The sequence below is a fragment of the Oncorhynchus kisutch genome, linkage group LG3 (assembly GCF_002021735.2).
Source record: "Oncorhynchus kisutch isolate 150728-3 linkage group LG3, Okis_V2, whole genome shotgun sequence".
Lineage (NCBI taxonomy): Eukaryota > Metazoa > Chordata > Actinopteri > Salmoniformes > Salmonidae > Oncorhynchus > Oncorhynchus kisutch.
The window spans coordinates 56,299,556-56,324,448 of NC_034176.2; the positions used below are offsets into that span (position 1 = coordinate 56,299,556).

Sequence of the window (24,893 nt, forward strand, 5' to 3'; positions counted from 1 at the left end):
CCAAAACATGCATCCTGAAGAAAAATTGCAAAAAATGTGGTAAAGAAATCACTGAGTACCACTCTTCATATTTTCAAGCATGGTGGTGGCTGCATCATGTATTGGGTATGCTTGTCATTGGCAAGGACTAGGGAGTTTTTTAAGGATCAAAATAAACGGAATAAAGGTCAGCACAGGCAAAATCCTAGAGGAAAACCTGGTTCAGTCTACGTTCAGTCTACTTTCCAACAGACACTACAATTGGTGCCCTTCTTTGCGAGGCATTGAAAAACCTCCCTGGTTGAATCTGGGCTTGAAATTCATTACTCGATTGAGGAACCTCACAGATGATTGTATGTGTGGGGTACAGAGATGGGGTAGTTATTCAAAAATAATGTTGACCATTGTTATTAAACACAGAATGAGTCCATGCAACTTATTATGCGATTTGTTAAGCATACTTTTATTCCTGAATTTATTTAGGCTTGCCATGACAAATGGGTTGAATACTTATTGATTTATTAATACTTGTTGACATTTCAGCTTAATATTTAAATGAATTTCTAAAATGTTCTACAAACAAAATTCCACGTTGACACTATGGGGTATTGTGCATAGATCAGTGACAATAAAAATATCTAATTTTAATCCATTTTAAATTCAGGCTGTAAAGCAACACGATGTGGTTTGAATAATTTCTGAAGGCACTATTTGAAACAGTCGATGTCATTAGAGTGACTCTGAGCTGAGGGCTAAATGTAGTTGCCTAACCCTGTCATATTGTGTGCCACTATTTTGCATCATACTGTATTTTAAGCCATTTGTACATGACATTTAATACATGTTAGTGTCCTAAATTATAGTTGCGGAGTACATTAAGTACATTTTACCTTCCTTCATAAACCCTACTATGCCGCAGGCCAGGGTCAAGATCTGATGGGATTTTATACCAACTGAGCACCCTGCTCTTGCATCAGTAGGCTACACAAGACTGTCTCCAGTGATCCCAATAGCAGGGGTGTCAAACTCATTCCATGGAGGGCCGAGTGTCTGCAGGTTTTTGTTTTTTCCTTTGAATTAAACCCTACACAACCAGGTGTGGTGTTTCTTACTAATTAGTGACCTTAATTTGTCAATAAAGTACAAGGGAGAGTGAAAACCTGCAGACACTTCTTGGCCCTCGGTGGAATGAGTTTGACACCTGTGCCCTATAGGTTCTACTTGTGCAGATTCGGTCCATAGGCATGCTGTGTCTGCACTAATCATCACCACTCTCTGGCTGTTACAGTGGTGGATACAGTGGCTCACAAAGGAGATGTCAGGGCCACAGTAGCACTTTTGATGAGCACTGCTGAAGTGGCTGCAAGATCAATCTCAAACCCAGAGAGCGAACAGACTTTAGTCTACAGCCATGAGATGTTGTGCATTTAGAGTGCTCTGTGCCAAATTGGAGATCAAAGAAAAAGAGAACTACTGCGGATTATACACAATGACCATGCTGCAGGCACTCACTGCGGACAATCAAATCTCCAACATAATGCACATGATTGATCATTTCAGCAGGTCAATGTCTTATAAGACTGCATAAGTCTTGTGTTGCAATCCTTCCACTGCCATCTCGTTGACTAAAGTCCGAGGCTAACCTTTCTTGAACAAGACAACAGAGTAAAAAGAATTGCCATTTGTGGACAACAAAATAGGCCAAAATAGAACCTTTTGATCTGGTAATTGTTTGCCTATTGTCCTTATGAAAGAGTATTAATATATCTCTAAAAGTATGGTACATCTTTCAAATACAAAATTAATTCATGATGTTCAAACATCATATATTACTAATCACAATAGTAATTCCTATATTGTGTGAACAGGATTTTAAAAAATAAAACTAGAATACCCAACTTGCATTTTAGCCTATGGGAAAATATACACACCCTTTTAGCATACAAACATTGACATTTTGAGAAGAATGGATCGATTATTTTCAAGCTGTTCCAACATAATACAATGGATCTGGAATTCAAAGTATTTCACGCTAGAATTTGCAGATGTTGAATATGATAATATCCACATGTTTTGTGGATATGATTAATATGCCTTAATCCTTTGCTTTTAAATAAATTGGCATATTTTATTTTGTAGGCATGTTTTCTGTCTAATTGTGTGATAGGGACTACTCTGTATTTTAATCTAAGCTGTAGGACAGGGCCTGTTATATATTGGCCTGTTCTGGCATTCAATTCCCACAAGGCGAGGGTGCCCCCAACTCCCCAAAATGAATTTGCTTTAAAACTGCAACATTTTCTCTCAGCTTCATGGCAAAATTTGTAGAAAAGCAGAACATTTGTTCAGAGATTCTTGGAAGTCGGGAAAATCATTCTCCAGCAGGGAAAATAAATTTTTATAGTTGAAAATTATTCATTTTGTTGCATTATTTATTTTTTACATTTTAACCCTTTTTCTCCCCAATTTCATGGTATCCAATTGTTTAGTAGCTACTATCTTGTCTCATCGCTACAACTCCCGTACGAGCTCAGGAGAGATGAAAGTTGAAAGTCATGCGTCCTCCGATACACAACCCAACCAAGCCGCACTGCTTCTTAACACAGTGCGCATCCAACCTGGAAGCCAGCCGCACCAATGTGTCAGAGGAAACACTGTGCACCTGGCAATCTTGGTTAGCGTGTACTGCACAGGAGTCGCTGGTGTGTGCTGAGTTAAGGATATCCCTACCTGGCCAAGCCCTCCCTAACCCGGACGATGCTGGGCCAATTGTGCATTGCCCCACGGACCTCCTGGTCGCGGCCGGTTGCGACAGAGCCTGGGCGCGAACCCAGAGTCTCTGGTGGCACAGCTGGCGCTGCAGTACAGCACCCTTAACCACTGTGCCACCCGGGAGGCCTTTTTGTTGCATTATTTGATCTTAAAATGTACATTTAGGGGAATTTGATCATGGAAAATATTTTTGGGGGAATTTTCAAAATACTTTCAATATTATTCATGTTGGCTCTATGCCTGGAAATGCCCTTGTCCGGAGCAAAGTTTAAAATTCTAAAAACTAGCAATAATGATTATTAACAGAAAAATTATCTTATGTATATAGTTTCTTGCAATAGCCCTCTGTGACTTTAATATTTCTCTCAAAAATGTGATTCCTAAAAGAATCTGGAGATTTGTATAAAATCCTAAATCAATCAGGAATGAGCAGGGTCAGCTATACTGTACAGTAAGGACCCCTTATTCATTTCGTAATTATATGTAGTGCAACAAGACCACTCATGGTCTGTAAAGTTTTCTACTTTTACTAGATTTTAAAAAACAATATTGGAATCACCTTGGTCACAAAACTCCATCTGCCTAATAGATTAAGATAGTATAGGAATTTTGGTTCGAAACACCTTCCTATTATTGAGTTGCACCCCCATCTTTTGCCCTCAGAATAGCCTAAATTCGTCGGGACACGGACTCTACAAGGTGTTGAAAGCATTCCACAGGACTTTAGTGCACAACTCATCAGCTGTCTGTGGCCAGGCAAAAAAAACTAACGTCAAAGTCAACATAGCTACTAGAAATAACGCATTAGTGGCCTCCTAAGTGGCACAGTGGTCTAAGGCACTTCATTGCAGTGCTTGAGGCATCACTACAGACCCAGATTCGATCCCAGGCTGTCACAACCTCCGTGACCGGGAAACCCATAGGGCTGCGCACAATTGGCCCAGAGTCATCCGGGTTAGGGGAGAGTTTGGCCAAGCGGGGCTTTACTTGGCTCATAGCGCTCTAGCAACTCCTTGTGGTGGACTGGGCACCTGCAGGCTGACTTCGGTTGTCAGTTGAACGGTGTTTCCTCCGACACATTGGTGCGGCTGGCTTCGGGGGTAAGCGAGCAGGTGTTAAGGAGCGCGGTTTGGCGGGTCAAGTTTTGGAGGATGCATGACTCGACCTTTGCCCCTCCCGAGCCCATTGGGGAGTTGCAGCAATGAGACAAGATCGTAATTGGATATGACGAAAAAATTTATTCAAACTAAGAAGAAAAAGAAATAACGCGCCAGTAAACCCACTCAAATTTAGCAGTTACATCAACGGGCCCAGGTGGCAATAAATTTATAAAACCAAAACTTACCTTGACTTCATAGTGTTCCAGTGTTGGATAGCCATAGCTAGCTAGCTAACATATTGTAGCATCCCTCTCTGTTTGAGATGGGTGTTTGAGTAGGCTAAACTAGCTAGCTGCATTCGCTAGCTGAGTGAAAGTGAAAAAGAAAATAGCACAAAGTATAGCTCTCGCTCTCTCTCTCTCTTGCTTCTCCTTCCATTTATAAATACATAAATTTGTTCCAAACTGTTCTACTATCATCTTTCTCTCTCTTTGAGTCAACTACTCACCACATTTTATGCACTGCAATGCTAGCTAGCTGTAGCTTATACTCTCAGTACTAGATTCATGATCTGATCCTTTGATTAGGTGGACAACACATCAGTTCATGCTGCAAGAGCTCTGATAGGTTGGAGGACTTACTCCTGAAGTTATCATAATTACTGTGTAAGTCTATGGAAGGGGTGAGAACAGTGAGCCTCCTAGGTTTTGTATTGAAGTCAACGTATGCAGAGGAGGACGGAAACTAGCTGTCCTCTGGCTACACCATGGTGCTACCCTACAGAGTGCTGTTGAGGCTACTGTAGACCTTCATTGCAAAACAGTGTGTTTTAATCAATTATTTTTGATGTGAATATATATAGTTTTAATCTACCAATAGGTGACCTTTTTTGCAAGGCATTGGAAAACCTCCCTGGTCTTTGTGGTTGAATCTGTGCTTGAAGTTCACTACTCGACTGAGGGACCTTACAGATATGTGTGTTGGGTACAGCAATGGGGTAATCATTCAAAAATCATGTTAACCACTATTCTTGCTCACAGAGTGAATCCATGCAACTTACTATGTGACTTGTGAAGCACATTTTTACTCTTAAACGTATTTAGGCTTGCCATAACAAAGGGGTTGACTCATCATTTCAGAAACGTAATTCCACTTTGACAATATGGGGTATTGTGTGTAGATTAGTGGCACAAATGTAATCCATTTAAAATTCAATCAGTAACCCAACAATATATGGAAAAAGTCAAGGGGTGTGAATACTTTCTGAAGGCTTTTGCTAAATACACGTATTTGACAATACTATACTACTGACAGCAATAGGCCACGCACCCGATCCGCGCCTATTGGTGTCAGATAGTTTGGTCAAGTCTTACATCATTATCAACCTCAATTATTCTAACAGTACCTTTATTTACATTTGTAAGTAACAATGTCTGATTTGTACGTCTTTGTCTGTCTATGATCAAAGCTCCTGAATGTGGTATATCATTGCAAAGAGTTGGGGTAATTGTGTCCGACAATTCGTGAAAGTGGTCTGTTACTTTACATACGAAGCGTTTCATCAAGTCTACATCCGGGTTTTTTTCCTAGGCAATGGAGGCAAATCACCTCCGTTCCTTAGGCAAAGTGAAATAAATTCGCCGCACCGTCACATAAAGTAGTTCCTCTACTAAATGCGATTTAATCTGTATTTATGCATACAATCACAATATACTGAAACGATTTAAGACTTTAATTATATTATTGAATCAATCAGAGCCATTGGTGACTTGTTTTGTGCTAAGTGCCCCTTAGTTTTCCTTGCCCCGTTCTCGCTCACTCTGCCTACGCGCATTGATGTGCAATGTGCTCAGGATAGGGGGGTGAATGAGATTGACGAAGAGTTCTTGTTCTGTATCTCAGTTTTTCTCTTTATACTCAAATTAAATAGTGGGAAAAATTATCGGGAAAATCACATCATATGCAATGGAGTGTATTTGGATATTAAGTGGATAAATACACGCTCTGGGCGTTTTTCGGTGAAGAAGTACTACGGTGTTTGTAAATATTTATTTAAATAATTTGTGTGAGAAGAGCAGGGTTGGCTGCTGCTCAAGTGAGTAAAAGAGGAGGGTAAGAACATCTCGGGATCTTTCTATTATTATAAGAACTTTCATTTTCATCTCTGCTACTCTCTTTATTATTTGATTAATATTGTTGTTTTAGATCAAGTGTATTCGCATTTTAGTCGAGGGAAAGCAGTCGCTGAGCAATCGTTTTGTTCATATATCCATATTCTAGGAGTTGGGTGATATTTTATAAGTGCCTTGCTATTGGAGGGCATTGAACGTAGTGCGTAAAGGGGCTGATTCTAACTTGCGCTAAGCTTTACGCCTCTGTTATACAATAAAAACACCGTTTGCAAAGAATTTCAAAGCACAATTATAATGTTTTTTTGTTGTGTAATGAACTACCGGACAGTCATCCATTTCAGATGTCTATGTTATTAAGTCGATTTGTCTGCTTTTTAGTTGAACGAATGCTTTGTTGCTTGCCCTCTGTTTCTTTTTCGTAAAGGAACGCTGTATCGCGACGAGTAACACGTAATAGCGCCACAAAAGCGTTAGTGAATGCTATTGAGTAGGTTACCATTTCACGTAAAAGAAAAAAACGTATCACACAAGTTATAGTATTTTATTCCAAAAGAGGTATAACATACGTATATCCTGTTCTTGCGTAGTTCATTTATGTTGCAAGTTAATACCATGTGATATTTGAGTTAATACTATAACATAACTAAGTGGATTCTCATTGGACAACCAACTTGCTATTTGGAGGAAGAACTCCAGCTCGCGAATGATATTTAGCTAATTTAGTTATGCTTGCATAAAGTCCACTGAGATAGTTTCTCCTGGTGCCCTACATACTAGCATACTCTGAGAAAGAATAAGAATATTTCCCTACTGAACAATATATAACTAATTCTCAGGATTCGCTATACAGTTATTTCCCCCCAAATAAATGTGGCCTAGCTGGTGAAATCGTGGGGGGTAGTTGTAGGCCCTATTCCACTCGACCGGCTGAGATTGGAACGTTTGATATTGTATCAGTTTTTCTTAATCGAGGCCCTTATTCTTAGTTTGATTGAGTGGCAGACCGGTTCAGTGACTTGTCCAGTAGGTCACTTTAGGAGTAGGACGTATAAGCTGACCCATCTGTAGTTTACATTTCCAGTTTTGCATCACGTTCGTGTTTGGCCCCACTTTATATCATGTATTTAGACAGGTGCCGTGGAATTACAGTGTAGGAAGGGTACTTAGTTGTACTCACTTACTGCACTGTTGGAGCTAGGAACACAAGCATTTTGCTACACCCGCAATAACATCTGCTAAATATTTGTATGTGACAATAACATTTGATTTGATATTATGTAGGCCCAGCCTGGTCTCATAGACTAGACGTAACATAGTAAATGTAAAAACAGGAAATCCAAATGAATATGATATGTTACGTTTGATATTGTTTTGTTTTTTTTACCCCCTTTTTCTCCCCAATTTTGTGGTATCCAATTGGTAGTTACAGTCTTGTCTCATCGCTGCAACTCCCGTACGGACTCAGAAGAAGCGAAGGTCGAGAGCCGTGCATCCTCCGAAACAAAACCCAACCAAGCCGCACTGCTTCTTTACACAATGCCAGCTTAACCCAGAAGCCAGCCACACCAATGTGTCGGAGGAAACACCGTACACCTGGCGACCATGCATGCGCCCGGCCCGCCACAGGAGTCACTAGAGCGTGAAGGGACAAGGACATCCCTGCCGGCCAAACCATGCCCTAACCCTGTTTTCGCCAACAGGACTGGATTTTTTCTGTTTGTCGCACCATTATCAATAAACCCTAGAAAAGTCCAGGAGGCCCACCATTTCTGAGATACTGCAACCGGCACATACCATGCTCAAAGTTGCTGAAGTCACTCATTTTGCCCATTCTAACCTTCAATCGAACGGTTACGGGATGGTTTACCTAAACCGCTGAGTGTATGTATATTTTTTATTTTACCTTTATTTAACTAGGCAAGTCAGTTAAGAACAAATTCCTATTTTCAATGATGGCCTAGGAACAGTGGGTTAACTGCCTTGTTCAGGGGCAGAACAACAGATCTGTACCTTGTCAGCACGGGGATTTGAACTTGCAACCTTTCGGATACTAGCCCAACACTTTAACCACTAGGCTACCCTGCCCCGCCCCATATTATAATACATTAGTTTTCCGTATGAGTAACTTTATCCCCTAGCCTAGCTAATGTTATCTACCTAGCTAATGTTAGCTTTAGCCACATAGCTAATGTTAGCCACAACAAATTGGAATTAGTAACATATACATTTTTGCTAATTCGTAACATATTGTACGCATGAGTTGGAACCGGTTCAGGGAACAGAATCGAAAACTGTAAAAGAATGAAATTATTTGATGAACAGAACCAGAAATGAAAGTGATCTATATTGTTCCAGAATAGAACCATTATTTTAAAAGTCTGGGACCCAGTTAATAACATTTATTTTACGTTCCTGACATTTTTTTCCAGTTTCCCAAAAATCGCAACAAAGTGCCTATGCAAAGCCCTCACTGTCTGCCAGTGGATGTGTGTGTAGGCTACCTTCCCCTTCCCCTCCCCCTCAGAAGCTTAGGTTACTGGAGTCTACTGACAACATTACAAACGTGATTCAGAAATTATGGAGAGATGTTTAATTATAGAAGAATGGATTAACTTTTTCAATGCTAGTTAAGGATATTATAGTTATCAAGTTTCACATTGGATTTAACTGACATCAAAAAGGTAAGATTAGTTTTTAATTCTAGTGCTGTTCTGCACAAACAAGCTTGTTAGCTAGCTAGCTAATGTTTGCTCTGGTCCAACGTTAAACCAAATCGGAAATTCAAAGACATTCAAAGTTCCTCCATAGAAGCTGCTCCTCTGTAGGTATAATTCTGTGGGCCTAATTCAGATAATGCAACAATATGCCCAGCGCTTCAAGGCAAGCTTCCTTCACCCTCTTGCTCTACACTGGTCTGTCTGTAGTGACTGGCAGCACCGTGTTTGTGCTTGTCTTTCGTTATGATTAAACCATGATGTTACGTAAAAATACAATTTGCTCTTAACAACTTTCATTTACAGATTAAATAATGGTTCTGTTCAGGACGAAACAATTCGATTTTTTAAAGTTCCGACCCCTGATTGCACGAATTGCAATTTGTAACATGTATTGTACAAATTGCAATTCGTAACATATCATATGAAATGGATGATGGACATCCACAAATTAATACGTACCATATGAAATGTAACATATGATGCTAATTGGAGTGTTATGGATTTACATTTATTATGTTACGTATACCCCTGAGTCCAGGTTGGTACTATACCTATAGTACTAACATTAGTATGAGTATCATGCACAATTTCAAGGATTTCTGCAAAAAGTACAGGTTTTAGAAAATAAAGTAACTTACTGTTGATGATTTAGATTTTTCACTGCAATGTCCTAACCCTCACTCTAATAATTGTGCATACCATCAAAGAATGGGTCACGAACAAAAACATAAACAGCGGTGCAAATGCATTTAATACATTACATTTTTACGTGCAAATAGCACTCACTTTTTATCATATGTTTGTAGGCTATGATGTTCAAGCAATGACATTCCATAAGAGCGACATACTGTAACGTTTTTTTAAACATAATTTGAAGCTAATCAAAATTGTTTACAAAGTTTTCTATGATATCAAAAACAATGGACTAAGTGGTTTTAATAATGTATTAACAAGTCATATTCTTCTAAATCAAGAGATATAGACTATTTCCATAATTGAAATTACTAGAACCCTTACAGAATTAGTAACCTACAGTATGAAAAAGCAGTGTACTTCTGCTAGATTATTTGAAAACGTAGTAGCTCAGCTTCCTGAAATGTAACACTAAGGCTGGCAATTGCCAGGGACCTTCCGATATTATCACAATGCTTAGGACCCGATATGATATGTATTGCGATTCTCACAATTCTATATGTATTGCAATTCGACATTGTGATTTGATGTTCCAAACATATTGCTCACTATTTGTCTGCAGCTGAGAGACAAGACAGAGCATGATAAAATGAGTTTAGATCAGCCATGGAAGTAAAAGTGCTATTTGCACATAAAAATGTTATGCATTAAATGCATTTGCACCGTTGTTTATGTTTTTGTTCGTGGCCCAATCTTTAATGGTAACGTAACAAAATGTAGAAAAAGTCTAGGTGTCTGAATACTTTTCGAAGGCACTGTATAGCAGCACCAAAAAAAAAAAACATAAATATTTACCATCTGAACAAAACAAAAGTAATTTGCAGGCTTCAGTTATTTCCCCCGAATAAATGTGGCCTAGTGACATGTAACTGTATCGTATTCCCCCATCACTAATGTACACCTGGACTGTGTTTTACCTATATACCCCCTTCCCCTGAAATTGGCATGTTCTCAAGGATAGTGAGGGAAGGATATGAGGAGAGCAGGAGAGAGAGATAGCCAGAGAATGGGAGAGGGAGGAAACCAGTCCACTCAGCCAGGTGGTAAGCCCATGTAATGGCCCCAATGTTATTATTGTTCTCTTGGCAAAAGGCCCTGGCCGGAAATCAATCCGCCGGCTGGGAGGCTGTAACACTGCTGTGATTTGACTCGCTCTCTTTCCCAGTTTTCACTCACTATGAAATGCTTACACACCGTGTACAAAACTAGTAGGATGTTTTGGGGAGTTTGCACATTCATCTCTTTTTATTTTCTCTGCATTATAGTCCATCATCAGAAAGCAGTAGGTTACTTTTAAATAAGTTGTACAGAACACATCAAAATCTGGATTTAAATGCCAACGATTATCAAACTGTCTTCATAAAGAAAATACTCCATTTGTTTTATCCATTTTACTCTAGACTAGAAAATGGTTTATATCACTCTTAATACTTTAAAGGCCCAACCAGGCCTAGAGAGCAGAGGGTAGTCCATACTATCCAAAGCATAGTAGAGTGAGATGATGTAAAACAAAAACAGAAAAATACTATTCCAAAACATTATGCTGAATATTCCTTGCACATCACAATCTAATGACTTAGTGGAGTAGCCTTGGGCCCTGAGGTCTTTGAATGGGCTCTACAGAGAGAGAAGAGAGAGTGGACAGCAAGTGTTTTGGGCCCCTGCTGTGGGTTAGGAAAGCCCATGCTATGACATGCTGCTGGACGTCGCACTGCAACATTATTTAAGTGGAGTGGCTTATCTGATTGCCTCTTTTTTGTGTCACAGCTGCCACCCCCTCAATGCAAAATTGGATGGTGTTCAAAACTGAAGACTGTGTGAAGGTAAAGCTATGAACATTTATTGTGTGTGTGTGTGTGTGTGTGTGTGTGTGTGTGTGTGTGTGTGTGTGTGTGTGTGTGTGTGTGTGTGTGTGAACGTTTAAATGCAATCCTTAACATGAAGAAAAACCAATAACTGCAAATGTAAATAACAGTGCAGTTTTCACAAAACAACATATTATTATACGTGTTATAGCCTAACTAGACGATAGGCAGGATTAAGGCCTCGAAAGTTGTGTAATTTAAACAAAACCAGAGAGGAGGAGGTGAACTTTAGGCTGCTTTGGTGAATTTGCGAGGCATGCAAGACAAAACATTGAAAGATACAGATAAAGACATACAGTGTGTATTCATGCCCCTTGACCTTTTCCACATTTTGTTACGTTACAGCCTTATTCTAAAATGGATTAAATATGATTATTTTTTCAGCAATCTACACACAATACCCCATAATGGTTATAGTATCTGTATCTTTCAATGTTTTGTGAAAACAGATTTTTAGATTTTTTTTGCAAATGTATTAAAAATATCCAACAAATACCTTATTTACATACGTATTCAGACCCTTTGCTATGAGACTTGAAAGACTTCAACATCCTTGAGATGTTTCTACAACTTGATTGGAGTCCACCTGTGGTAAATTCAATTGATTGGGCATGATTTAGAAAGGCACAGACCTGTCAATATAAGGTCCCACGGTTGGCAGTGCATGTCAGAGCAAAAACCAAGCCATGAGCTCGAAGGAATTGTCCGTAGAGCTCCGAGACAGGATTGTGTCAAGGCACGGATCTTGGGAAGGGTACCAACACATTTTTGCAGCATTGAAGGTCCCCAAGAACACAGTGGCCTCCATCACTCTTCAATGGAAGATGTTTGGAACCACCAAGACTCTTCCTAGAGCTGGCCACCCGGCGTAACTGAGCAATCAGGGGAGAAGGGGCTTTCATTAGGGAGGTAACCAAGAACCTAATGGTCACTCTGACAGATCTCTAGAGTTCCTTTGTGGAGATGGGAGAACCTTCCAGAAGGACAACCATCTCTGCAGCACTCCACCAATTAGGCCTTTATGGTAGAGTGACCAGACGGAAGCCAGTCCTCAGTAAAAGGCACATGACAGCCCGCTTGGAGTTTTCCAAAAGGCATCTGAAGACTCTGAGACCATGAGAAACAATATTCTATGGTCTGATGAAACTAAGATTGAACTCTCTGGCTTGAATGCCAAATGTCACGTCTGGAGGAAACCTAGCACCAAGCCTACGGCGAAGCATGGTGGTGGCAGCATCATGCTGTGGGGACGTTTTTCAGCGGCAGGGACTAGGGGACTAGTCAGGATCAGGGGAAAGATGAACAGAGCAAGTACATAGAGATCCCCGATGAAAACCTGCTCCAGAGTGCTCAGGACCTCAGACTGGGGCGAAGGTTCACCTTCCAACAGGTCAACGAGCCTAAGCACACAGCCAAGACAACGCAGGAGTGGCTTTGGGGACAAGTCTCTGAATGTCCTTGAGTGGCCCAGCCAGAGCCTGGACTTGAACCCAATCGAACATCTCTGGAGAGACCTGAAAATAACTGTTCAGCAACGCTCCCCATCCAACCTGGCAGAGCTTGAGAGGATCTGCAGAGAGGAATGTGAGAAACTCCCCAAATACAGGTGAGCCAAGCTTGTAGTGTCATACCCAAGTAGTCCCGAGGCTATAATTGCTGACAAAGGTGCTTCAACAAAGTACTGAGTAAAGGGTCTGAATACAGTCATTTCTATAAAACTTAATTGCTTTGTCATTATGGGCTATTGTGTGTAAATTGGTGAGTAACATTTAAAAAAAAAAACTGTAATGTAACAAAATGTGGAAAAAGTTGAGGGGTCTGAATACTTTCCAAAGGCACTGTATGCACACCTTCTTTCTTTCCCTCGCGCTGGCTTGCTTGCTCTTTCTCTCTGCTAATGATGTGAGTGTGTGTAGAATATCCTAGCCTATTCATTGATCATAGGCCCTGCTTTACTGAAGTTGCAAGACATTGCAACCCAAGAAATGGCGAGTTACAGCATACCATTACGAGATGCAGCTTTTGATTGCCTAGTGCACTAGTTTGCCTAGTGCACTGACTTTGTCTGCTTGGTGTCTGACCTGCCTATACTGTGCCCCTCCCACACTGTCCCTCACTAGGTCGCTTTGAAAGTTGCAAGTGTTTTTGTTCTCGGAAGTACGCAACTAATCAGTCTCCTCAGTTCCCAAAAAAACAAACACTTGTCCCGTGGAAAACGGTGTGCACAGTCATTTTAGCTTGGACTTCATGCTAGTTAAAGCTGCTGTCTCGGATCTTTACACCACACATACAGCACCCCGAGCTTGGCACACGCAAACCCCAATTCAGCAGTCACAGTCTTGACACTCAGAAATGGGAGTCGACATGCAAGGAGTCGAGGAATCAATTATTTTGGAGTCGCATCTCCGCCACCACGTCAGTTGGAAAAATGTCAGAGAAAGGCGAGCGACAGCAGCGATGTGTGGCAATACTTTGAGCAGTTAAATGAGAAGTTGGTGAATTGCAAACTTTGCGAGGTGGAATTGAGGTAAAGTAATGGTAGTTCACAGGTGCAACGCTTAACCATCTGAAAGGGACGCACCCTGAGACCCAAACCTTTGCTGGCATTGTGAATTCACATGAAATTGTAGTAAATTCTCGTCTCCTTTTAATGGGAAAACCAAAAAAAATGCGTCTCTTTTAAACTTTAAGAAAAAAGTATGTGTGTGTGTACAGGTTTATAAACAAATAATTAAATGTTTATAAACTGCTTACAAACATGTTGTAAATCCTATTAAGTGTACTTCAATGTGAAGTGTTTTGGAAATGTCTACTTTAACGTCCACCTTAAAAGTAGATAAAAGATAACGTGGATAACGGCAACATTTTTACAGTGTTCTATGGCCTGATGCCATTGCTTTGTTATAAGCACAACTTGATTTCACTTTTACAAGTCTTTATGTTGACATATTAGTATTCCTGTTGAATGAAGGGATAAAATATCCATCTTCCTGGCTGAACAGGCTGAAAGCTGTCCAGGACTGAGCTTCCGACAGAAGGGATCAATGATGGAATTACAGACCCTCCAAGAGTCCCTGAAAGCGGATATACAAGTTCATCAGGTAACAGCACTACAGCATCTCTCTGCTTTTCTGCCATTTAACCACCATTTGTTCACTTGATTCACCTGGAAATGATCAGACATGTTTCGGGAGGAAAGTTGATAAGACATTCAACAGTGCGGCAGAATGTGGTTGGGTTTTTGTTCATTACACTCCATCAGATTCTTGCCCTCAGGCTGCGCCATGAATACTTCCTCCTTCGACTCATCCTATCTGTCAGCTTATCCACTTCCTTCTCTACTCTGTGTCCTCCTGCCTCTCCCTTCAGTGATTGTCCTTTAAGTATGGTTTAGTGTCGGGTTTGGGTCAAAATATACTTCATCCTGTAAATGTATGCTCTACACTCTTTGAAAAACAAGTGCTACCTAGAACCTAAAAGGGTTATTCGGCTGTCCCCATAGGAGAACCCTTTGAAGAACCCTTTTTGGTTCCAGGTAGAACCCTTTTGGGTTCAATGCAGAACCCTTTTCAAAGACGGAAAGGGTTCTGGAATCAAAAAGGGTTCTCCTATGGGGACAGCCGAAGAACCCTTTTGGAACCCTTTTTATCCCTCTAAGAGTTTGTGTGTACTCTGTAGTCTTTTTGAGTTGTATTTCTGTGCCATCCATAATGTTTCTGTTTTGAGGTTTGGTGCATGATACCCTCCGTTTGGTTCAACCCAAATACGGAAACCAGAAACATGAGGAAAGCTTATCCTCGCACCTCTATCACCAGCCAGATGTGCTCCTTATAGCAAAAATGCAAACAGGGCATGTGTTGATTAAAATGAGAGTGATCACATTAGAGAGGCCCACATGTTCAGTGTAAGTCAGTATGGTGTTCCTATTCGCAACCACTGAATGTACCTCCTTGTGTTTGTCTGGAATGTTTTGTACAGTGGGGAGCCATGAATGTGCTCTAAGGTTGCAGTATTGGAAGGTGCCTCTGGGGGCCACTGTGTCTACAGTTTGTATGGCTGTGACAACAAGAATGCATTGGGTACTGCAACGTTAAAAGGGGGGGGGGGGGGGTGAGCAAAAGGAACGTTCGCTCAGGAAACGTAAAAACCTATTGCAAAACCTTTTTCTCTAACCTTTAAGAAGCATGTGACGTTAGGAACAAGTGACACAGCCTCTCTCCTTGTAGTATATTAGGTGTATCAATGCATTTGTTATGTGGTTGTTAATAACTTATGTGTCTTTCTATGATTTCACAGAAACTAGTGTCCCAAATGAAACAGGATCCACAGGTAAGCCCCTCCTGTCACAAAGGTGGTTGTACCAGATTGCTAGGCCCAAATACACAATATGTTTTGGGGTTGAAAGAATGTAGTATCCCTATTACTCAAAATCTACACAGTTGAAAAATCTACACATTTGAAAGATATGACTTAAAACAGCCTAAGAGGAAAACCAGAAAAAAGACCAGTTAAGATATAATGTTTTGAATTTTTTCTCCCCAATTCCGTGGTATCCAATTTTTTTTTTTTGTGGCTACTATCTTGTCTCATCGCTACAACTCCAGTACGGGCTCGGGAGAGACGAAGGTTGAAAGTCATGCGTCCTCCGATACACAACCCAACCAAGCCGCACTGCTTCTTAACACAGCGCGCATCCAACCCGGAAGCCAGCCGCACCAGGTGGCAACTTAGCCCGCGATGAAACAAGGACATCCCTACCGGCCAAGCCCTCCCTAACCCGGACGACGCTAGGCCAATTGTGCGTCGCCCCACGGACCTCCCGGTCGCGGGCCGTTACGACAGAGCCTGGGCGCGAACCCAGGGTCTCTGGTGGCACCGCTTGCGCTGCAGTACAGCTCCCTTAACCACTGCGCCACCTGGGAGGCCCAGGGGCTCAGAGATTTTTGATTGGTTCCAAACTCCACCTCTTTTACTTTACTCTGTCAATGTTGAGAACTGCCTTGAAATCTCCCCAGTGCTCTTCTATCTCTGTAGTATCCGCCCACCATACTTTATCATCCTGCAGCCCTTTTATGAGGACTCAGTGCTGTAGCAGCAGCGGCCCATCCCACATTTCAGCGGTGTCCCTACATCCCAGCTCTGAGTTCCCCCTCATGTGGCTGACAGCCGTGGCAGCCCAGTGACGCGAGGGGAGTGGATTACTCTTTCCACCTCACTTCACTCGTCCCGTGGGAAACGGTGTGCACAGTCATTTTAACTTGGACTTCATGCTAGTTAAAGCTGCTGTCTCGGATCTTTACACCACACCTACACACACACACACACAAATACAGCACCCAGCGCTTGGCACACTCCCCACATAACACGCAAACCCCAACTCAGCTGTCACGAATGAACAATTCTTCACAGCTATGTGTAAGTGAGCTATAACAGGCTTGTTGCTCTCTTCTTCTTTTTTTGCTGCAGAATGCTGATTTGAAGAAGCAGCTCCATGAACGTCAAGCCAAGATCACAGCGCTGAGTGAGCAGCAGGTAGGCAACTGAAACAGGAGAGGGGAGTGGTGGCTCTGGGATTTCATACACCATCACACTGGCACACACCAAGGTCTTTACCAGTCTTACATTACTGCACTGTGTATTAAAATGCTAGAGGTTCTCTACATGACAGAGCCTACTTTCACTTCCTGTCAGAGCTATCCTTTCTTTTCTTCTTCTCTGTCCTTTTTCTGGAGAGTAGGCCTAGGCAAGTCAATGTGGCAGATCTAAGAGTCCTGCATGCTTCTGCATGTGATTGATGATTTCTGTACAGTTGAGGGTGTGAGCCTAGGATCACTTTGAGTTGGGTTTTGTCTCCTTCTTCAGGCTAGGGACTTAGAGCAGGTGTCTGACTGATCCAGTTTCATGGTGCTAAAAAGCACCACTCTTTGTGAAGCTGTTAACATTCACATCCATTGACAACCATGGGATGGTTAGAGATAAGAGTCATTTGAGACTTTAACAGTTTATAGGACCTATGTACAGCAGTGGTGCGAAGTACTTAAGTAAAAATACTTTAAAGTCCTACTTAAGTTGTTTTCTATACTTTACTATTTCTATTTTTGCTAACTTTTACTTCACTACAATCCTAAAGAAAATGATATACTTTTTACTCCATACATTTTCCCTGACACCCAAAAGTACTCGTTACATTTTGACAGGAAAATGGTCCAATTCACACACTTATCAAGAGCACATCCCTGGTCATCCCTACTGCCTCTGATCTAGCGGTCTCACTAAACACAAATGCTTACTTTGTCAATTATGTCTGAGCATTTGAGTGTGCCCCTGGCTATCCGTCAACAATTGTGACGTCTGGTTTGTTTAATATAAGGAATTTGAGATGGTTTATACTTTTGAAAGTTAAGTACATTTTAGCAATTCCATTTACTTTTGACACTTAAGTATATTTAAAACATTTACTCAAGTACTATTTTACTGATACTAATAGATTTTTACTTGAGTCATTTTCTATTAAGGTAGCTTTACTTTTACTCAAGTATGACAGTTGAGTACTTTTTCCACCACTGATGTACAGTATATACAGTATATTTGTTATTGACTTATAAGTACAACTGGCATGCATGCAGGCTAGTGTTAGTGAATTTGCCCCTCAACCAATCATTAACATATTATTGTAAGAGGCTTTGTTTTGGCGATTTGAACTGAGTCAAACTAAACTTTTGGAGATATGTTGTTTTTCCTCTTAACCACTTTGCTGCATATAAACTTACCCTGTTATTGTGGTTTAATGAAGTCTTGGGAATGATAGAGGTTTCTATTGAACCTCTGTTTACAATGTCCCTGGTGTCTAATTTTCTTTACAGACTAAATGAAGGGGTGTGATTCCTGTAGAAGTGTTCCATTTCTTTCCACCTGTCACTTATCGATCGTCCTCTCTCTAGTCTAGGGCCTCTGTCGGCTCAACCAAAGAGGTTTTTAAAACGTCAAATTTAAAAGCTGTTTGGGAAGGGCCTGGATTCACTTTCAAAAGAAAAATAATTGCCATTTTATTTGTGCAGAGGCCGAAGCTTTTGTTGTACCTTAATTGAGTCTGTGTTGCTGTCTTAGTTTTGAGAACCCTTAAGCTTTATGTTTGTTTAACGGTTATGCTATGAGAATATTTGGTCACATACTCGCAGTGGATGCATGGGTATCTGATCTGAAGAGAAGTTCAACACCGATTGAGAGCTTTTTCTTTGAGAATCAAGGGGAGCATTTTACTGGAATTAGCATCAAACCTGCATCCCCATAGTCCCATCCAGACACTGCTTGTGGCGGTGCACTTTCTCAGTCTATTCTTATTACCCCCTCAAGATATGCTTATTAATACAACACTGCTGTTGCAGTCTCTCCTGTATTCACTTTACATGGAGTCAATGTCTTCATTATTTAACTTACATGAAGTTGCTCCACACCTTGAGGCTCCTTAAGGGAAACATGTTTGACATATATTTGTTACTGGATTGTGTGTGTGTGTGTGTGTGTGTGTGTGTGTGTGTGTGTGTGTGTGTGTGTGTGTGTGTGTGTGTGTGTGTGTGTGTGTGTGTGTGTGTGTGTGTGTGTGTGTGTGTGTGTGTGTGTGTGTGTGTGTGTGTGTGTGTGTGTGTGTGCATTAGTGCTAAGCGGTTAGTGCTTTTTGATTTATGAGGTCGGTTCGGTTTTGGTTCGATTATAAAAAATAAAAAATATTACGGTCTTTGGGTTTCGATTGAATAATTTGAAGCATTTAAATGTGCTATGCATTATGTTGGTTGAATCCTTTAACACAGAATAAAACAATGAATAAAAGTTCAACGATGGTAATGACCCATTGATACTTATTAGTTATTACCCATCGTTTATTCATCTTACTATATCTGAATTAAATATTTTTTGTGTATATTACATTGGTTTTACTTGAGGACTTTATTATTTCATTCCAAGTCATCTCTATAGAGCTGCCTATACTATGACTAAATCACTATTTTAGTAGTTTATAAAAGTAAATAAGGCATACTTTTATGACTGTTGAATACCAATTATCAACTACTTCGATCAGGGATGGGTAACTGATCAGGGATGGGCCTGTACCCAAATACACAAGCGAGTCCAGAACCAGAATTCGAAATAATGTCATGGGTCAGATCTGATATGATTGTCTCGGGTCTCGGGTATGTGTAATTTTTAACTGACTTTTCCAGAAGGACCCATATAGTTTTGAATGCAACTGCTGCAGTAGAGAGAGTGAGACAGAAATTGTATAATTTATGCTGCTGCTCTTTGCTTTTCACGTAGGTGGCACGTGTAGCTTGTTGTTGTTGTTGTTGGCCAATCATAAGCCATCAAAGCTGCAATAGGCTAATCATAGAGCCTCTGCGTGGGGAAAAAGTTAGGAGATATCTATTCATTGGAAGATTCATTAAACGTTTAAGGAGAAGGATAGGCTACAACGACCTAAAGCCGACAGGTAGGCTGCTACTATTATATTATGAATGGAGATGTTGTTGTTAGTAACTGTGTAGGACGAGAAAGCGCATGCAGCCTCAATTAGCCTAGCTAGCTAGATTAACTAGCTTCTCCAGGTTTGATGACAGGTATTACATATAAATAACCTAGCTATGGCAGCTATTAGTCTACTATAGTGTGAGCCGGCTTGGTTGGTTGCAGTTTCTCATCTCTCCCTTCCTCCTCCCTGTTCCCCGGTCACTCGCTCACACTCATAGTAGCCTACACACACAGCACTGGCCCCTGCTAGAGCGTCACTTCTCTCTACCCCCCCCCCCCCCCTTGTGCTTTATCAGCTCCGGTTAATAAAGTTTAAATGTTATTTTTCTGCTGCTTCCCTCACTCAGATCGAACCGGGCCTGGTCCCAGGTCCGTTCCTCAGGTCCGTTTGGAACTGGTCTCTATATTGTAAAAGTTATCTTATGCGTATTGGGTCTGGTTGGGAAATCCCCAGGTCGGTTTTGGAACGGGTCCAACTATTTAGTTTCAAAAAGTCCAATATTCTACAACTCCCTACCACATCGCATAGTTCGGGCATTTCAGGCATAACGCTCTCAGTACTGTATCTTGCCCGGTGCTGAAAGGGACACCTGCTGACGGAGTGTGAATAATACCAGGTTCATTTAACAAGGGTGGCAGGCTGCTCAGGCCAAGTATTTCAGCAGCTCAGCTATGAATTTTTAAAAGTGTTTTTTATAAATTCACACTAGCAGCTGATTTATATTCTATGAGGTGCGGGGCCTCCACTGAGTCGATGTCAGATGAGTGTAGCGTATAAGACCGGAACGATTAGATGATTATATCCATAGAGCATTTACATTTTTTATCATACTGAACTATTCATTGTCTGTATGAATAGAGGTAGGAGTGGTGAAAGGTAAATTGAGAGGGTCACTTCATTCTAGCACTATGTGAAAGACAAATACTCAATCTGAGGATTCTCCGCTGAAATTAGTCACACCAATGTGCTTTTGGCCACACGACCTCCACCACTGCATTGTAACCAGAAGGAATGAAATATTAAAGTGCTGACTGAAGGTCAGGTTGGTTGTGTGTGGAGAAACCTGGATTCCATTTCAATGGACCTGAGCTGTTTTCATCTAGTGTTTCACGTTGTTCGAGAGGATTCTAGCTGACTTATTTGCTGGACTGGCTTGATTAGGAGTTAGATACTGCAAAGCTCGTGAGGAATAGAATTGTCAATCTTGACAGATAAGTTGTGTAACACAGCATTTGACGTTCTGCTTATAAACGTATAAATCATTAGTTCGTTGTTTGTTAACAAGCTTTTGAAAAAGGTCATATATGCCATTCGTTCTTGTTAGGACCTTCGCTTAGCCCCCATAATGCACCGATGACTTATTTTATGAGCGGAGAAACTTTTTCAGAAACCGTTTAGTTAACAATGTCCTGAAAGAGACTATTACAGTTCCACACATCAGCAGTTTTCATTGTGTAGACTGAAAAGATGTAGAAAACTCTCTCTCACTCACTTAATGAAAAGGCTCAACTCCAGGGATGTCACCCCACCGGGGCTATGGAAGCAGCCAGGCTGTGCTTCTATAAATCATGCTGCAATGATCCAGCCATCGATTTCAGACTGGGGTTGTCTTTAGCACAGTTGAAAACCCTTAAAAATGTCAATTATTTTATTGATTCCTGTATTTTCTTCCTAACTCTCCCCTGTCCTCCATTTACAATATATATATATATTTATTTATTTTACAGTTTTTTGGTCAATCGTCTCTCAGTACTGTGTCTATTTGTCGGTGTGATGTGTTATAATCTGGATTTACCGCGCAGTTCTTTCAACATCACTTCTTGGATTTAAAATAAACTGCCGTGCATTTCGCAGGGGCCGATACTAGGAGCTGTTCTTTTTACTATTTATACAAATGCTATTGGTCAATCTGTTAAAATGTTTACATTTGAATCGATATGCGGATGATACTATTGCGTATGCAATTGACCCAACTACTGACTGGGCTGTGACAAGGCTACAGTCTGATTTTTGCAGTTGTGCAGGAAGCCCTCCAAGTAATCCCCGAAAGATGTTTCGATTGGATGCTTTGAAGTCCCTCGGACAATTCAGACAGCTGATTTTTATCATGAAGAATGTGTTAGTTTTAAATGAATGTGTATTGTATCTTAATGTGTATATTGTCTATATGTTGTGTTTACCTGTACTTCCCTGTTGTATGTGCTTGTTTTTGTATGGCGCAGGGCTCATTTGTGAAATCGACGTTAGTCTCAATAGGACTTCCCCGTTGGAATAAAGGCAAATAATCTGAATATTCCTCTGAAAATCCTTTTTACTCTGGAAGAGGGAAGTCGCTTTTCGTTGTGATTTGTAGAGACTCAGTAGCTTGTCTTGTGTTTCTGAGCGTTATGGTAGCGCTGATGTCGGAGAGTTGTCTCATTTTCCCACAGGTGACATTTGATTGGCTTTCGAGAGGCATACCGCTGAGGATGTTTGTGAGAATAAAATGGGTTCAACCTCTGGTCAGACCTGAACCTGATAAACTTGGGACACATGGGAGCAGAAAGTGCTGAACCTCCCTTCTCTAATAATACACTCCAGGGAGGCTGTGTGTGTCAGTGAGCTGGTGTCTTATGTCTCTTTGTGAGTTGGCAAAGGATTTATCCATATTTTCAAGCAGGTTTCAAGCAGTGGAGTAAAGTTGCAGCATTCTGTATTTATTGATACTATGTGGTGGTCCCTTCCTCTTTTAAGAGGTGTGCTATTCAACTTGCCCTGCAGAATTCATTTAAAAGGCTCTCCTTTTAAATGAGGAAGCTCTATTGTCTCGGAATACCTGTCTGCCTGTGTGGCTCCCTAGCTCCCACCCAGGGATAATAAAACACCTTGAGCTCCTCCACCGTAGAAATAATGACCCATGGCACAGAAACGAGGCACAATTGAATCGATTTAGCTGCAGTCTGTCCTTTCTTTGACTGCCTCAATGGTTTGAATAGTACGGGGCATTTTATGAGGAGACGGAGCCCTGTGGATCCAGAGAAATGGCACTGCGATGAATGCTTGGGCAGGTCTCAACTGGCCTGGCCAGGACTGAATACAGGGGAATCAGACAGACTGGCTGTGACATGTGACGTTATGGCTCACTGTAAAAGCCTCACAGCTGTTGATAAGCTAGTTGCACTTGTGCCATTTGTGAAAACATGAGGAATAGAAAGACCATATGATAATATGCTAAATACTGGAAGGACTAAAACATTGATGCCAAGGAAAGAACCTGCTCCCCATCTATTGTCAATGCTATTGTTCTTAAGTCACACACATTATCAAGATGTTGTAAATGGATTTACACAGACTTGCTATGCCCTTCTATTCCCCTGGGGACACAGATTTGCTAGTGGGGCATTTTTGGGCAGGGCTGTTTTATGGCTACTTCAGGGATGGTTCAGGAATACTTGGGGCTGGTTCAAGGCTGGTGCAGTTTGGTTTGGGCTTGGTACAGCAGGGGTAACCTGGCACTCAGTCTGAGCTGTATTTGCAGCCTCTAACGAGAGTCCCTGCTGCGAGGCCCAGATATTATCACTGCTGCTCCTCCATGCACGTAATCTGGACGTGTGTCTCTGCTGTGTGCCCAGGAAAGAGAAGAAGGAGGTAGGGAGGAGAGAGAAGGTTGGGCATAAAAAGAGCTGGAAACTAAAAGTGCTTTAGTGTTGTTGAGGGATGACTCACAGTATTGTCCTGAAATGAACCCCCAAAAAATCCCTGCATACAATATGTGGTCGTCCTCCGCTGCTCTCTTCTAAATGCAAAATATGCAGACAAGCATTGTTTCACGTAATGTCCAATTGAATATACATCAAATAAAGTATTCTGACTCTTTTTAATATACTTTTAAATTATTACCACACTCTGAGGCTGTACCACACATCAAGTTGTACTTTCCCCTCCTCACACCTTGAAACCACACACAGTAGAAGCATTCACATTACATTCAGCCCACCAGGCAGACTCCTATCTCTTCTCTGTGTTAGATACCTGCGTTGGAGTTAGCCTGCACAGGGTTCAGTGATCACTGTTCCTTAGCAACAGGTGAGCCATATGGTCATTTCTGGCACAGAGTCAGTCTTTTTCTGAGCAGCTGCCTAGAACTTTTCGTTTTTTTGTTCTGTTGGCGCTTACGGTTAGGGCGATCACGGTTGCGCTTGTGGCCGGTACAGGTGTACTGTATGTCAGTGATCTCCCGGTCACCTCCCAGGGAGTGATGACATATCTCCCTTGGACATCTAGCTCCGTCTCAGAGAGGAGAGTAAAGAGCCAGCCCCCTCACTGACTTCTCCCACTTCCCACTTACAGTTCAAAGGTTGGTGAAGTAGCTACGCCTCCATTCTACCCTACAGCCAGTTTAAGAACATCCTCGACACTTTAGAAGCTAACGGGGGAAGAATGCGTCTATCAAAGCCTGAAAAGAAAATCCCTATTCCTGAGAAGTGCTGCGGCAGCACGCTGCTAAGTCACCGTCTTGAAAGCAGAGGGAGGGAGTGTGTGTGACAGGAGGACGTGCTATCATCCAGCAGCACGGTGCCTCTCAGTGTTAGAATGTCAGCTCCACTCTTCCACACAGATGCTCCCTGCTGTGTGGTCTGGAGAGGAGACTGTGGCAGGCCAGAGGAGAGCAGGAGAAAGGGTGCAGCCTGGCTGGCTGTCACTGGGAGAGTGGGGCCAACTACCGTGCTCTCTGGGAGCTGTGTGGGGAGGAGTTTCGTTAAGACATGCCCCCGCACTGTTCCACTGCAGGCCTGTTCTGTCCGCCCCCGGAAACCTAAAACTACAATCCGGGATAATCTCCTTGATGTCTGACTAATACAGTGAAAATACAGAAATGAGCCTCGTGTACTACCTCCTGGGGTGTGCTTTCCTCGCCGTGTTCTTAAAACTAATGACCCCCACCTGCTAGTTCACCGATCCTTAAATCTCCATCCTCCCGGTAGATTAAAATTTGCTCAGGCTGAATAAGCGACCAGGCCAAAGTCTTTGACTCAATTGAAAAGTTCCTCCAAAAACACATTTGTTTGCCATGTATAGAAGCTTTGAAGGTGACTAAAGACACTGAGCTTGTTGAGTAAGTGGGTAGATGG

The 24,893-nt window shown here is 41.6% G+C and overlaps 1 protein-coding gene across 5 annotated transcripts in view; it reads left to right on the forward strand.

Annotated features, from left to right (window-relative positions):
• Positions 1–5,715: 5,715 nt before the first annotated feature.
• LOC109885457 (PHD finger protein 21A) overlaps positions 5,716–24,893 on the forward strand; it is a 42,282-nt gene continuing 23,104 nt past the window's right edge. For 2 of the 5 annotated variants that reach the window (XM_020477305.2, XM_020477327.2), the window contains exons 1-5: positions 5,716–5,963; positions 11,161–11,216; positions 14,261–14,359; positions 15,555–15,587; positions 16,725–16,790. In XM_020477305.2, the coding sequence (XP_020332894.1) occupies positions 11,175–11,216; positions 14,261–14,359; positions 15,555–15,587; positions 16,725–16,790 (240 nt within the window). In that variant the 5' untranslated portion in view covers positions 5,716–5,963; positions 11,161–11,174. The remainder of the gene's footprint in view (positions 5,964–11,160; positions 11,217–14,260; positions 14,360–15,554; positions 15,588–16,724; positions 16,791–24,893) is intronic. The other 3 variants (XM_031808978.1, XM_020477335.2, XM_020477312.2) reach the window with 2 other exon arrangements.